This window comes from Aphis gossypii, chromosome X (genome assembly GCF_020184175.1).
Source record: "Aphis gossypii isolate Hap1 chromosome X, ASM2018417v2, whole genome shotgun sequence".
Lineage (NCBI taxonomy): Eukaryota > Metazoa > Arthropoda > Insecta > Hemiptera > Aphididae > Aphis > Aphis gossypii.
The window spans coordinates 2,998,695-3,013,894 of NC_065533.1; the positions used below are offsets into that span (position 1 = coordinate 2,998,695).

The 15,200-nt window shown below is 26.2% G+C and overlaps 2 protein-coding genes across 2 annotated transcripts; one reads left to right on the top strand and one right to left on the bottom strand.

Annotated features, from left to right (window-relative positions):
- Positions 1–156: 156 nt before the first annotated feature.
- On the top strand, positions 157–4,045 carry LOC126552861 (uncharacterized). Its single transcript, XM_050207953.1, has 3 exons — positions 157–914; positions 975–1,066; positions 3,216–4,045. Exons 1-3 carry the CDS (start codon positions 656–658, stop codon positions 3,891–3,893), a joined length of 1,029 nt encoding a protein of 342 aa, XP_050063910.1. The 5' UTR covers positions 157–655; the 3' UTR covers positions 3,894–4,045.
- Positions 4,046–4,055: 10 nt separating this feature from the next.
- LOC126552862 (uncharacterized) lies at positions 4,056–4,711 on the bottom strand. The gene has a single exon (XM_050207954.1). It carries the CDS (start codon positions 4,524–4,526, stop codon positions 4,086–4,088), a length of 441 nt encoding a protein of 146 aa, XP_050063911.1. The 5' UTR covers positions 4,527–4,711; the 3' UTR covers positions 4,056–4,085.
- Between the last annotated feature and the right edge of the window lie 10,489 nt (positions 4,712–15,200).

Below are 15,200 nucleotides of genomic sequence, written 5' to 3' on the forward strand. Positions count from 1 at the left end.
ACATTACATATTTACTGCTCTTATTATTTTAATATTATTATATAACACATAGTTAATAAAATAATTTTCTGTTTTTTAAGACCAATCAACTATCTTACATTGGTGGCAAACATAGTAAATCGATGATTAAAAGAATTATGAGTAAGCTCTTTAAGGCGCGTACACACTAGCGTAACAAAACAGTGAACATGTAACACGTAACAATGTTTGTGTGACATAAGAGTGTAACAAATCATCGAACTTGTATCATACTTCTGTAACAAACCACCGATCCGCCGATTGTCGGTATTTTGGCGAAACATCAAAGGGTGATACGCGTTCACGTTACAATATGTATGGACGAAATGACGAACATAATCATGTAACACCATACGAATATAGCATACAAACATACATTATTTTGTATCAAAAATTAATAGAATATATGCCTATATAATATCGATATTCGATTGTCGAAATAACTATTTATAACTATACTAGTATGATATTATTGTTATAATAATGTCATGCATATTAATATTTATAAATAACCACCAAATTGCAGCGTACATTTTATTTTCCATTTTATCATAATAACATCCATTTAGTTGACGATTAACTTCCTAAGACAAACCATAGTCCTTTAATACCTATCGTTTAAATACATTTTGTAACTATGATAGATTGGACAAATGAAAATGTATTAAAACTTATTGAAGTTTATCGTAGTAAAGAAATAATATGGAACCCTATGAACAAAAATCATTTTAATAAGATTTTGAAAAATGATGCTTGGAATGAAATCGCAAGTGAATTGTCCGATCATATTTCAACTACAATCACTGCAAATGAATGTAAAACTAAAATTGTGACAATACTTGCTGCATATAGAAGGGAAAAAATGAAAATACGGAAAAGTATAGGAACCGGTTCAGGTAAGTCAATATTACGTAAACTAAATTATAGTTAATTATAAAATTTTGTTCACTCATAAGGTGCTGAAGACGTGTATAAGTCATCGTGGTTCGCATTTGAAAGTTTAGAATTTTTAAAAAACAAAGATACTCCTCGACAAAGAAGATGCACGGTAAATTTAGAAATTTTTATATGATTATAACTTATAAATAATTTTAAAAATATTGAAATATTTTTATTTCGTGTTTATTATCAGCTAATTAAAAATATAATAATAACATATTAAACTAAAATGATAAATATAACTACTGGTGATTAAATTATTTTTTAATTTTTAAAATACCTATTTAAATTATGCATATTCTTCTTGCCAACTAACATAACCTTCATTACTACAATAGTGCATTACTTCTTCTCGTATTTCCATCGAATTTAAAGTTGATTTACGTGCTACTCTCCTTATTGGTCTGAGGGATGATATTTCTTCATTATTAGTGTTCCTCCACGTTCCTTCAATGAAGTTTCCATTTACTTCAGAATCAAATATTCCATTTGGGGTATAAATAGCGGCTGAATTATTATTTCTTCTTAAAAAATTATGGAGGTGTGTTATAGTCATAACAACTAGTTCTGATTTTTCTGGATTTAATAATAGAGGTTTTCGGAGAACTCTAAATACAGATGAAATAATACCGAAAACATTTTCCACTACCCGACGTGCTCGAGAAAGTCTATAATTATATATTCGTTGCGGCGTGCCTTTAGAATGTAAGTCAGGAAAAGGTTTCATTATATTTTCTGTTAAAGGAAATGCTCCATCTCCAATAAAAAATATGGTATTTTTTTACGTCTACCTGGTAGTGGAGCTAATAATGGTAAATCTAGTGAATTCGATTTTAATCTTTTATTAAGTTGACAATCCTGAAATACACCTGCGTCTGAAATTCTTCCTTGGCAACCTGCATCGACGAATATGAAATTATAGTTCGCATCGACAACAGCAAATAAGACAATACTGAATGAAGATTTATAGTTAATATATTCACTCCCAGTATTTATAGGAGCTTGGATTACTACATGTTTTCCATCCATAGAACCCAGTGTGTGTGGAAAATTCCACTTACTTTCAAAATCATTTGCGATTTCCAACCATTTTTTTGGTGTATTAGGTACCTGAAGTTGTATATAAAATAATACGATTATAATATAATAATACAAATAAATATTTAAACAATCATATTTCATAGTAATCATTTGTTTTATTAACTTTAATTACTTTGTGTATATTATTCAGTATAAATTATAATTGATTTATATTTCATTATGTTAAAAAAATATTTATTAAACTACCTAATTAATTTAAGTTAACATTTTAAAATTGATTATTATTAATATATTATATACAGGCTGCTCACCAATTTAGGGAACACTGAATTTCTCGGCCGGATTTTTTTTTTTATAAACTGGTGGTATATTAATACACATTTTTTGATACATTTCAAAATTTTTTTATATTTTGATCTGCGCATGCTCAGTAAAAACTTTTTTTTTTTGAATAGCAACATCTATTTTGAACATCATATTCGGATAGGTCTATTTTTTTAAGCAATTTTGATGTATCAACTATGGTTCTAAATTCAAAATTGACTGAATAAGAGCCATGTCAATTTTGATAAATAATATATTTTTTTTATTATTTAAAAAAATTATAAAATCATTTATAATTAATTCTTGTTGGTTACGTTTTGAATGTTTGTACGTATTTTTTTTAGTAGTGTTATAATCTTATACCCGTATTATGTTAGTATTGTTTATGACACTTCTAAAAAAAAAAAATGTACAAATATTCAAAAAGTAACCATTATGAACTAATTATAAATGATTTTATAATTTTTTAAAATAATAAAAAAATGTATTATTTATTAAAATTGACATGGCTCTTATTCGGTCGATTTTGAATTTAGAACCATAATTGATAGGTACATCAAAATTGCTTTAAAAAAATAGACATATCCGAATATGATGTTCAAAATAAATTTTGCTATTCAAACACACCAAAATTTCAAAAATTTTTGATATGTATCGGAAAATGTGTATTTATATACCACCAGTTTGTAAAAAAAAAAAAATCGATTTATTCCAAAAAAATTCGGCCGAGAAATTCCCTAAATTGGTGAACACACTGTATATTATAATAATAAGAAAAATTGTGCATGTTTGAGATTTTTACTTTAAATAAACAATAATATTTTGTGGTATCATAATCATTTTTTTTTTATTTTCATGCACACATTATTTACAATCCCTGCAATTTATTTTAGATGTCCGATGATAATGATCCAACCGAAATTAACCAAATTCCTACTGAAGAACTACAAATTCATTCTAAAGAAACACAAATTACCTCAGAAAATCAAGGTTCATCAACACAGCCATCAAAAAAAAAAAAAATTATCAAAGAAGATGGTAGACTAGATAAAGCGTTCAAAATTCTAGAGTCGGCGGCATCAGCCTCAGCCGTAAATAATGAAAGTCAATCATTTGGACAGTTTGTTGGAAGTAAATTAGAAAAATACAACCAACAAGTTAGAAGTATTGTTCAATATGAAATATCAAATATTTTATTTAAAGCAGATTATGGATATTTTAATCAACAACAATTAACATATCAAAATAATCACTACATTTCTGATCCATCAACTCATAATTATAATTATCATTCGCAAAGTTATCCAATGAACATGCATTCTTCTTCACTGCCATACTCATTTCCAACTCATGATACTAATATTACATATACACCAGTACCACAAACATCTCCAGCTACATTTACACCAGTACCACAAACATCTCCAGCTACATTTACACCAGTACCACAAACATCTCCAGCTGCATTTACACAATCATCTCCAGCTAAATTTACACAAACATCTACACCAGTTCCGTCACCCGCAAATACATTTACTTCTGAAGAATTGGATTTCAGTGATATTATGTAAATGCAATTATTATTTAATTCTGTGAAAAAGTTAACAGTTTATTTTATTTTTTACTTTTAACGAGGGTTTTTTTATTTTATTTTTTAACTTGAAATATTTTGTATTTTGTTGATTTTTTATTAAAGGTGATTTTTTTTTGTTTATTTATTTAATTTTTTATATAGCTATATTTTGTACAAATTTATCTTAATATTAAATTTTTACCTGAATGTTATCTTTTAAAACATCAATAATGGCTTCACACACTTCAGGCACTATGTTACTAATAACTTGTTTAGACATTCTAAACAAATACTGTAAGCTTGTGAATGATTCACCAGTTACTAGAAATCTAAGGGTTACTGCTAATCTTTCTTGTACTGAAATCGGTTTTCTAAAAATTGTTTCACTTTTAGCAATTTTAGGTGCAATCAAATTTATAAGCAAATCAAAATCTGTTGATGTCATTCTCATAAAATTTTGAAATTGTCCATTTATTTCTTGAGTCCTTAAATCTTGTAATAAAGTATTTCCTCCAGTTTTTTCACGTCCAGTATATAAGTGTGTTGTCCACCATCGTCTTCGTCTTTTATTCTTCTTTTTCAAAGCAAGATGAATATAAATGTATGCAGCAGCAGCTATTTGAAGAGACATGATTTGTGTCTATACTCGGACACTGTGTAAGTAACACTGACGTCTTTTAATGGAAAAATTATTATGTTACATGTTACAGATACATTTAAAGTTACAAGTTACAAGTTTAATTTATATATTGTAACATTTTGTCGAACTTTGAAGTGTTACATGTTCACTGTTTTGTTACGCTAGTGTGTACGCGCCTTTACAGATGAGTTGTTGAAATTGTATTCATTTAGTGGGAAAAAAGGAAAGGAGAAATTTTCAAGTTTAGCTGTTTGTTCAGTCATATTTGGTATGTTAACTAAAATTAAATTAGTTTAATGGATTTATAGTTTTAAGATTTATTTTCAATAGTTAATATCTGACATAAATGTGACTAAGTCTTGCGAGATTACTATAGTTTATATAATATAATATATAACGCATGCATATATTTATTAATGTTCTTCTCTACATATTTTTACATCTATCTAACTTCCTATTATCTTAAAATAAAAAACTTCATATCATTTTAATTCTAATACTAATATTATAGTACTACTATTCTAAGTATAATATAACCGACTTGTTAAATTGATTACTGAGCATGTTAGATTAAATTGCTTATATAATTACCTACTGACAGACTCTACTGTGTATATTATTATATTAATAATAATTCAATATATGTTGTACTTTCAGATGCAGTTAAACACAATCATAAATTCAAAAATATTACTCAAAATGACATGGAGGAAGTTATAAAATATGTATTGGCACAAGCTCCTTTAAATATTAAAAGACTTGAAAAAAATAAATAATTCTACATTTTTTATAATTATTAAATAGTATAATAAATTAATAATATAATAACTATATAATATTATACAATAATAACTAAATTGAACAACTTTTTTAATATTCTACATTATGTATATTTTGTATTAAAATATATAAATAAATACATTATTATTATTATTTATTAGGTATTTTATTATTTTATAAATATACATTAAGCAGTAGGTGGCATGCAATATAAATTAAATATTGGATTTTCAATATTTTTTAAACAATTTAGGCCAACATTTATTAACATTTTTTTGTAAAATGTTGATTAAACTTTGGATGTTTAATATTAAATAATTATTTTTAAAATAATATTTAATTAACATTGGTTTTCAATATTTATTTGAAAATGCAAAAAGGTTCATTCAATGATTATTTAATCAAAATAAAATATTTAAAAATGTGTTGTTAATGAGATTACAATATTTAATAATGATTAAAATATTTTCTCAAATATTTATTTAACATTAAATAAATACATCTATGCTGTGTGGGCACCCTCGAAGTTTAACTTGGAGAATATTTCGACTAGGTATGATGTACAATGAAACAAAAAAAAAAAATTTCAGATATCTATAAATAACTCAAAAAATTCATACCTTTTTGAATATACAACTATATATAGATAAAAGTTACATAAAAATTTTGTGCAAATTCAAGTATAAATAGTGATATATTTTTAATTAAAATCTTATTTAAATATCGATTTGGTGGATTACCCGTTATACGGAATAATGCCGTTTTCGGTCATTTTTTTTTTTGTTTATCTCAATAATTATGAAAACTGTTGGAAAATGTTCACATTTGACATGTATATGCATTAAGGACATTCGATTTGCAAACGAAAACCACCCTAAAAGTTTGATATCGGAGCTTTGTTTCGACTAGTTATGTTGTACAAAGAAACAAAAAAAAAAATTTTCAGAAATCTATAAATAACTCAATAAATACATACTTTTTGAAAATTCAACTATATAATATATAGATAACAGTTACATTAATTATGAAAATATTTACTTTTGACATTTTTATGCATCAGGGATATTCCCTTTTGCAAACGAAAACCACCTTTAAAATTTTTATATTGAATTATTATTTCGTCTAGTTATGCTATACGGACACAAACAAACAAAAAAAATCGTAAATTTCAGTGTGCTATAAATAGCTCAAAGAAGTCAAATTTTTTTGAAAATTTAATTATTTCAAGAATATGCCAATTTCAATATATGGTGATGTTTTCATATATCTACGACTTATACTTTGTGAAGAATAACAAATATTTAAAATCATTTTAGAATAAATTGTGATCGTTACGCTTTTTCGTAACAATTTAAACTTCAAACGCACTTAAAATATTTTTCCTATTATGATGCTTCGAGTTTTCTTTATAGCTACTTGAAGGAGAACTCATGGAAAACTTAGTGTTGTGTTTTTAATCTTTAGTTATAAACACAAAAAAATTTATGATATTTAACTTTAAAATTACCTCCATATTTCGCGTTTTCTACAGATTTCGTAAAAATTTGAAGTATAAGCGCTTATAAAAAAAAATTTTGACTTACTTTTTTTTAATTATTTTTAGCTACAATAAGAACAACAAGTTCAGATGATTTTTTTCCAAAATATTTGTTGATGGTTCTAAGACTTTTTTCATTTGTTAGTTAATAGAAACTATCAATTTTGATAATCACTTCCAAGCATATGTTGTAAGTATTAATGGAAATTTCAATGTATTATGTATATTTATTCAAGATATTGTTAATGGTTTATCCTAATTTTTATTATGCACTTGCTAATGGAGACTGCATGATACCATTTTGAAACTAAACATTTCACATAATTATGTATTCAATCTATATTTAAATTTAATAAACAAATATTATGATATTTTTTTGCAAGTATTTATTTTATTTATCACAACAAAATTGTAAGCAGCTCGAGGATCTCACAATGAATGAAATTGTATTAATTGTGGTAATGAAAATTGTTAAAAGGAAGATTAAAAATGTAAAAGTTAACAAAAGAAAATGGTCAATATTGGTATAAATTTGTCCTAAATGAAATAGGGGCGTATTTAAGTTTTTTTTCTAAGAGGGGGGATCTATGTTGGCAAACATTTGATTTCCCTAAGGGATAAGTTAACTTACCTTCGACATCACAATGTTATAAATTAGTAATTAGTATGAAATCAGGGGGAATCTATCACCCATACCGATCTCTCCCTAAATACGCCACCGAAATATAAATAGTTAAAACAACTAAAAATTGGTGGATGTAACCTAAAATTTTTCTTTTGATATTACTTTAAATAATTTGACTATAATAAATAGCTGTAACAACTAAAACATTGGTTGATCTAACCTTAATTTTTAATATTTATTTAATATCACAATAAATTCAACTAAAATTAATTGGTGACAGCAACTAATTATCTGGTTGTCACATAATCAAAATATTTTTTTCCGTATAGATAGTTTATTTTCATAGATAAACGTTAGAGATAGGTAGTTTAAATTTACAGTAGAACCTCATTAATCCGGACTATTTGGGGCTCTAAGTTGTCTAAATTAATGAAAGTCCGTATTAAACAAAATAACCAAAAATCATAAATTATAAATTTAAAAAAATGTATTAGATATTTTATTATACAAGTTTCAAACTGAATATAAATATCAAATACTTATGTATGTCTTACAATATTTAATTTAAAAATTATTTATTTGAATATTTGTAGAACTCGTTTTCTTGTTTATTTTAATCTACAACATACCTAAACTAGCGTAATTTAGGTATTATAAACGGCTGTCCGTATTAAGCGAAGCCTGGATTAATGAGGTTTTACTGTATTTGGTATCTGAAGAAATATCTATGCTAAGTTTTTAGATTTTAATCATAGAAAATGGAAATACAATTTAATCTTAAAAGTTTATGGCTAGAGATGAAATATATCACAACGTATTTTAAACAATATTAAATAGTTTAAATGAATTTTTAAGATTATGTGTAAAAATCTAAGCTGAGAGTAATTATTGAAAACTCACTAAAAAAAATTAATTGTTTGAAAAAAAGTTTGATTTCAATAATACGTATAATAACATTTTTAGATTCGTTGGGTACTTGGGTACTTTTTATACAGATTTAAAATATTTAGATACTACCTATTTGTATTAAAAGGTAAAAATCTACTTCTAGAATGATTTTTTAGTATTTAAATGTAGACAGAATAATATATATATAAAATATAATATGAGGTTAATGTAATACACATTTATTATTTAGGACTGATGTAGTAAAGCATGCTATTTTTATTGTTCGTTAGGCAATGAGCGTGTATATCAAGTTTGATTATAATTTGCAACAATCGAAGTAGTAAGAAATTACTATAGAAGTCTTACATACCTGGATACCAGAATTTCTTTAATTTGGGCGATAGGGATATTATATGTTACAATTAGAATTATTTAATCATAATTCGTGAAATATAATATTATCTTGTCTTCGCTTTTACATACATATAAAGTTAACTATTTGCGAACATCAAAACCATGTGTTCCATTACCTACATCTATTAAAATTTAAAACTGTTTTTCAGACTAAACGTTGAATACAATATACATCGTATTATTCCAGCAGAATTATCTATATTTTGTTTGATAGTATCTCAAAAGTAATAGTAATGATAATGACCTTTTTCTTTATATTTTGTTATAATTTTAATGGTAATACAGCAATTCGTCGTTTCTATCGTCATAGGTACAAACTGTTGCGCTATTTTGTTTCATCATTTTCGTTGTTTCGAACGAGTTAACTATATAGATGTGGAAAAACATTGATAGATGGCGCTTAGTATTATCTTGCACGAATAATTGGTAGAGTCGTCTTGACAGTTTCTATATATTATTATGTACGAAACGCAAGACATGTTTTCAATTAATATTAATTATTATACACCTTTGTTGTATACTAGCCACTAAGTAATGTTTATAGTAGGTACATAATCATTTTATTTCATTTTTTTCGTTGATTTTGGCTGAATATTTTTAACTTAATTTAAAACATGAACTATCAACATATTATATTATATTGTATTTAAATGTTTATTTTAATTTAAGGTTAGGCGATTAAACGAAATAATAAGCATAATTTCAAACGGATAACATTTATGTTTTCTATTTAGTCTTAGTGGCTAATATCTTCTATAAATAATATAAATTTAACCGTGTTAACATAAATTATCATAACGTGTAATAAGTTAGTTGAAAATTGAATCTCTATTTGTTTTATTTCCTATATGAACAATTTTTGAGAACAACAACCCTTTAACATTTTGTCATCTGAAAACACTGAACTTAGTAAAATTGATAATATTCCATATGTTAATTTTTTATTTATTGAACTTTTCAAGTCTAGAAGCTTTAAATTGTTGTATTAAAAAATTTAAAAATTTAAAATTTCTTGAAAAAAAAAGAAATTAGTATGATGAATCCTTTGACATGAGTACATGACTTAATTAACCATCATATTATCATTTGATTAATTTTTGAACAGAAAAATATTTAACAGTGGATTGGTAAAAATTAAAAACCATTAAGATGACATCTATTGATGCAAGTATTTTAAACAAATCCATTAATGTTTTTTCAAATGAATATCCATTAGCTATAAAATATTGGCTGATGCAGACCTAACGAGTTATTTTCACGAGGTGGGCTGGTTTATAATCAATTTTTTACCAAGGTATCCTTTAACTTGGAGAGTACCTACTCAATAATAACTAATAAGTCTATGTTTCTTAGAAAATATATATTTATTTTACTATCAATTTCAACGACTTCCGTGCACAACAATAATAATATTGTATACTTCAAGAAGTCTACGTAACTTTGTTTTGTTCAAAAACATTCCTATAAGAAAAATCCTTATGCGTCGTATAGTAATATGTTTCAATATTTTTTTTTTTGTTTTAAAGAAAGATTTTTAAAAAACACATGAGACTTTTGTTTTAAAAATTATATTTCTTAAACCTAAAATTTTTAATTTCGCTAATTTTCACAAGTTCTTATTTTTATTTTTTGTTTTTTAGCAACGTAATAAAAAATCAAACTCCAATGTACCCTATTATAATAAAATCTTCCTCTTTCTAAAAAAAAAAAAAAAGTTATTAAAATCAAACTAAATCTGCTAAACACGAGTCTTTCCTGTAACTTATGTTTTGAGAATAAAATCAAATTTGTAATTTTTTCGTCTAGCATTACCGTTGTGTAATGCTAAGTTAGCATTGCTAACGCGCGTGTGTAGATGGTCCTACAACCCGCGCAGTATTACTTACACTTACATTAATAATTATATTATTATTATTTTATTAACATAAAGGTACCGTCGGTGAAACGAATGTACAAATTGCCTAATATAAGCCCATATTAAACAGTCACAGGTACCTATAGGCATTTTTAAAAACAATAACTACATTTTTATTAGGTGCCTATATATTATGTTTCATTATTGAAGAAAATGTATACTTGTAATTTAAAACAGTTTGCTTATTTATCCGTTTTTTCTGATACGATTTTGCCTTCATAGGATTGCAAATTTAGGTGAAAACTGGGTACCATTCAATGTTTATGTGCGTGATGTGCATATTGTAGCGCGCACATCGACGATATGTATATTACACAAACGTTTGTTTTTATTTATTTACTTATTTTCCTCTTCACGTACGAGTGTATTACCATTCATGTGTCCCTACTTTGAGCTCCTCTAAACTCAAAAATTGTAATACATATTGCTACGACAAACGTCTGTCTGCCAAACTGATGCAGAAAAACAAATAAACAATAAAAACACTACACATTTGGAACGGAGAGAAAAAGAAAATCGAATATGTGAGTTTCTCTGTAAAACATATTATATATTTCCACTCAATATAAAATACAATATGTACATTGTACAGTGTATATATTATAAACACACATGCCGCATGTTACTACGTAGGCGGCGCAATATATTTTTAATATAGTATTATTACTTTTATTCGTATAATGGTATAATGCACGTCTTACGAGGAACATCGTTTCAACCAAAAGGGTTTTTTTTTTAACTATCCGTGAAATTGAGGAATTCGAGTGACAGCTAGTGCGTTTATCAAGTGAAAATATATTATCATGTCATTGATATATGCGTGTACACACACGAGCAGACATTGAATTTAGGAATTCAATTTTGAAACTTTTGTTTTCTCTAAGTTTCCCAAGCGTCGTACTATTATCGACATTATGAGTATATTGTATATTATGTATAAAGTAGGTATAATGTATATTATTATCTTACAAAGCTTTTGATATCATTCAATTCACGATAAAAAAAAAATTACAAATAGTTCTAGGTACTATTATTTTGAGTATTGTGCAATGATTGTACAAGCATTATGCTATATTATTACTAGCTATTGCTAGTAATCGTTGTTATATCATAATTAACAGTTTAAATGTATTAATATTCATAAACTTACCAATTATTAATTTAAAAAAATATATATTTAAATATAGTATTTATTTTTTTGGTGTACAATTTATTATTATTGTTAAGTTCTATTGTATTAATAATCGGTTTAAAAAAATTATTTAGTATTGTTCTCTAGGTTTCAAAAACAAATAGTTTCATACTTCACCTTTTCCACCTTTACGAAATACAAAGTATGTAATTTTTACCTATTTATTTTTAGTTTTGTTGTTGATTATATTTGTTTGTTACACCAGATTCATTAAATCATAAACATTTTGGGCCTATGTATTTTGTCTCTATCTAAGTCAATTTACTCGTAACTCGTAAGTTTACTTTTGATTTAAGATTTGATTGATGGTTTTTACTATTTACGATCTTAAAAATTAGTTTTTAAAATTTAATAAGAATCTAGGTACTCAATTAACATATCTAAAAAAAAAACAAACAAATTACATAGATAAATTTATTGTATTCTACTAAATTAATCTTAAAATTAGTGTTCATATGATCACAGTAGATATGCTTGTTTCCATTATTGCATTTACTAAAAACTGCATGCAATTATTATTCATTTAAATTTAAATTTAAATTAATTTATATAAGATATAAATGTTGGTATTATTACCTTTGTTCGACACGCTGTGCGTACATACTTTAATAATAAATAATAACAATATAGGTCAATATCATGCGATACGCAAATTATTTCCATACCTCTATACGGAACATAATTTTATAAACGTGTTTAGACGATTTCTTACCATGTCAGGAATATAATATATAACATAATAAATAATTATATTATATTACAAGTAGGTACCAAATGATACACTTTGGAATTAGAATTCGGGTATTTTTGGTCTCCGAAATATTAATAATTTGTAATATATATACAATTATAATGTGTTAATAATTTATAGATATTTTTTTACGTATGTATTACATGTACTAAAAGCTAAAAAATATTTTAGCATTTGTTTACGAAAACGGCCGGTTGTGGAGGAATTAAGATGAAAACGTGGAAAAAAATTAATTACAATTATTGAATTATTGATATGAAGGGCAGGTGTTTGGTTTGCATAATAATATGACAACACTTCGGGAGTTCGGGAATATATGGAGTCCTTTATTAGCTCTTCAGAGAAATTTGAGACGTATTATTTCTTGGGCTTTGGCTTCTTTGATTTTTTTTTTCTTAAATTTGAATTCTTAAATTTTGAGTGAACATTAAATTCAGTGGCACAACCAGGGGAATTGACTCCGGGTCTGAACCCCCCTCCTTGGCTCGTATAATAAATAATAATAAATTAATAAATAAAACGCCGCTTAAATTTTTCTTTGTAAAATTTGTAAATACAATATTTTTAAAGTAATTAAGAAATTTAAATGAAGAGAGGAATTACAGTTTTTGAATAATTTAATTAAAAAAAGACTACAAATTTCACCAATCCCACTACCCACTTATCAACTAATTTACTAAATATGTATTAAATCTATCAACGTATGGTAAAATTAAGCTAATAATATCAGATCAATTTTGAAGTTAAAAAATAATATATTTCCAGTATAGGCAATACTCATGCAGCTGTATGGTTCACGCTTTTTTCAAGAGTATTGTGAAGTTGTTCTGTAATTAATGAAATATATTTCATACTATAGTTAGCGAATATTAAGTAATAACAAAATAAAACATGGAAATTTGTTTACAAATGTATAATACAACAAGATATTATTTTAATAACACCTGACTTAAACAAAAAAACTAGGTAATGATTATTTTAAAATTATTAATATTGACTTCTTACTTCTTACGAAGTATGGACAATGGACATTATGATTATTTATGTAAATATATCTGTAATTATAACTTATGATTTATAAACATATCGGGGTGGTAATATTTAGATAATTATTTATGTATTTTAGACTTCTTAACTTCTTCAAGGCTTCTAGTCTTAAATGTTACGCCTCTTAACTTAAAACTTAAAAGTATTTATTCTAATTTAGGTAATTTTAATTTTTTACAATTTATAATTTTTCATTGAATAATTATCTTAATTTTTTAATATCTATTTGTATTCACAAATTGCATTTTATGAAAATAGTCAATAATATTATTATTACCAAATTTAAAATATGATAAATACATACCTACATAGTATTTTTTTGACAATGTTTTTGTGTGACATTGGCCATAGTACTATTGACTAAGACAATGCGTTAAACACTTTAACTATAAAATTACGTAGTATTAACTAAATACCTAATAACTGACTGTACACAATCTAGTTGTTGCATTTGAATTTTAATATAGCCCGTAGGCATTTTCGGTAACGTTAAAAAAATTATTACATTTTCAACATTGTCTACTAATGAGGTTTTTTTATTAATAAAGTCTGATAAACATCGTATTCATCGTCGACGTTAAGACTAACTAGGTTATAATTTTATTCTCAAATTTTCCCAACTCCGTGTACCCCTCTAAAAATTTCTGTTTTATTTTGGAGACACACACACACGTAGGATTCAATCCATACGCAGTTGTACCCATTACAATGGATTCACGTCATAAATTATTGTTTATACTTATTATAATAATTTTCAATTCTCGCGATTTTCCGGGTTCCACCGAGTGAAGAAATGTAATGCATTGCGCGCGGCACCGACACCGACGGCCGTGCCAAAAGTGAAGGGCAGACGCGTCGTCGGAGAGAGTTTTTTCATCTTTTCTTTCTTTCATTCTTTCTTTACTATTATTGTTATTTTGCTCTCGCGAGAAAGCAATGTCAATGTCCTATATCGCGGTAGTGTTCGAGTAATACACGCACTCGCGCAATTTCACGAGGCTGATAACCTCGACCGTGGCGCAATAGCCAATATAATAATATAATACTACAACACGCACACACACATACACATATATTATATGCAATATAATAATATTACTCGGACGTCCGCGGGCAGAACATATTATACTATTTGCGGGCGGAGGTTTTTTTTTATACCTCTCACACACTTTTTCCGCCTCTGCTCTTGTGTTCCATATACGTCCGCTCTGCAAACGTATGACATTATTATTATTATTATTATTATTATATATCGTCATCGTTGTAGTCGTCGTTATTACTATATAATATTATATATATATACGCATACACATTTGCACGTGAAAGCGCGTCATCCGGCACAGCCGTAACAGTAGGCACGAGTCTTCTCCGTCCGTCGCTGTAATAAATAATATAACATAGTTATATCTACCATTATTGTTGAAACGTTTTCACAGGCCACGGAGGTTCAAGATCAAACTAAAAAAAAAAAACCGATCTGTTTATTTATTACTCAGCATTACCACAATGTCCACAA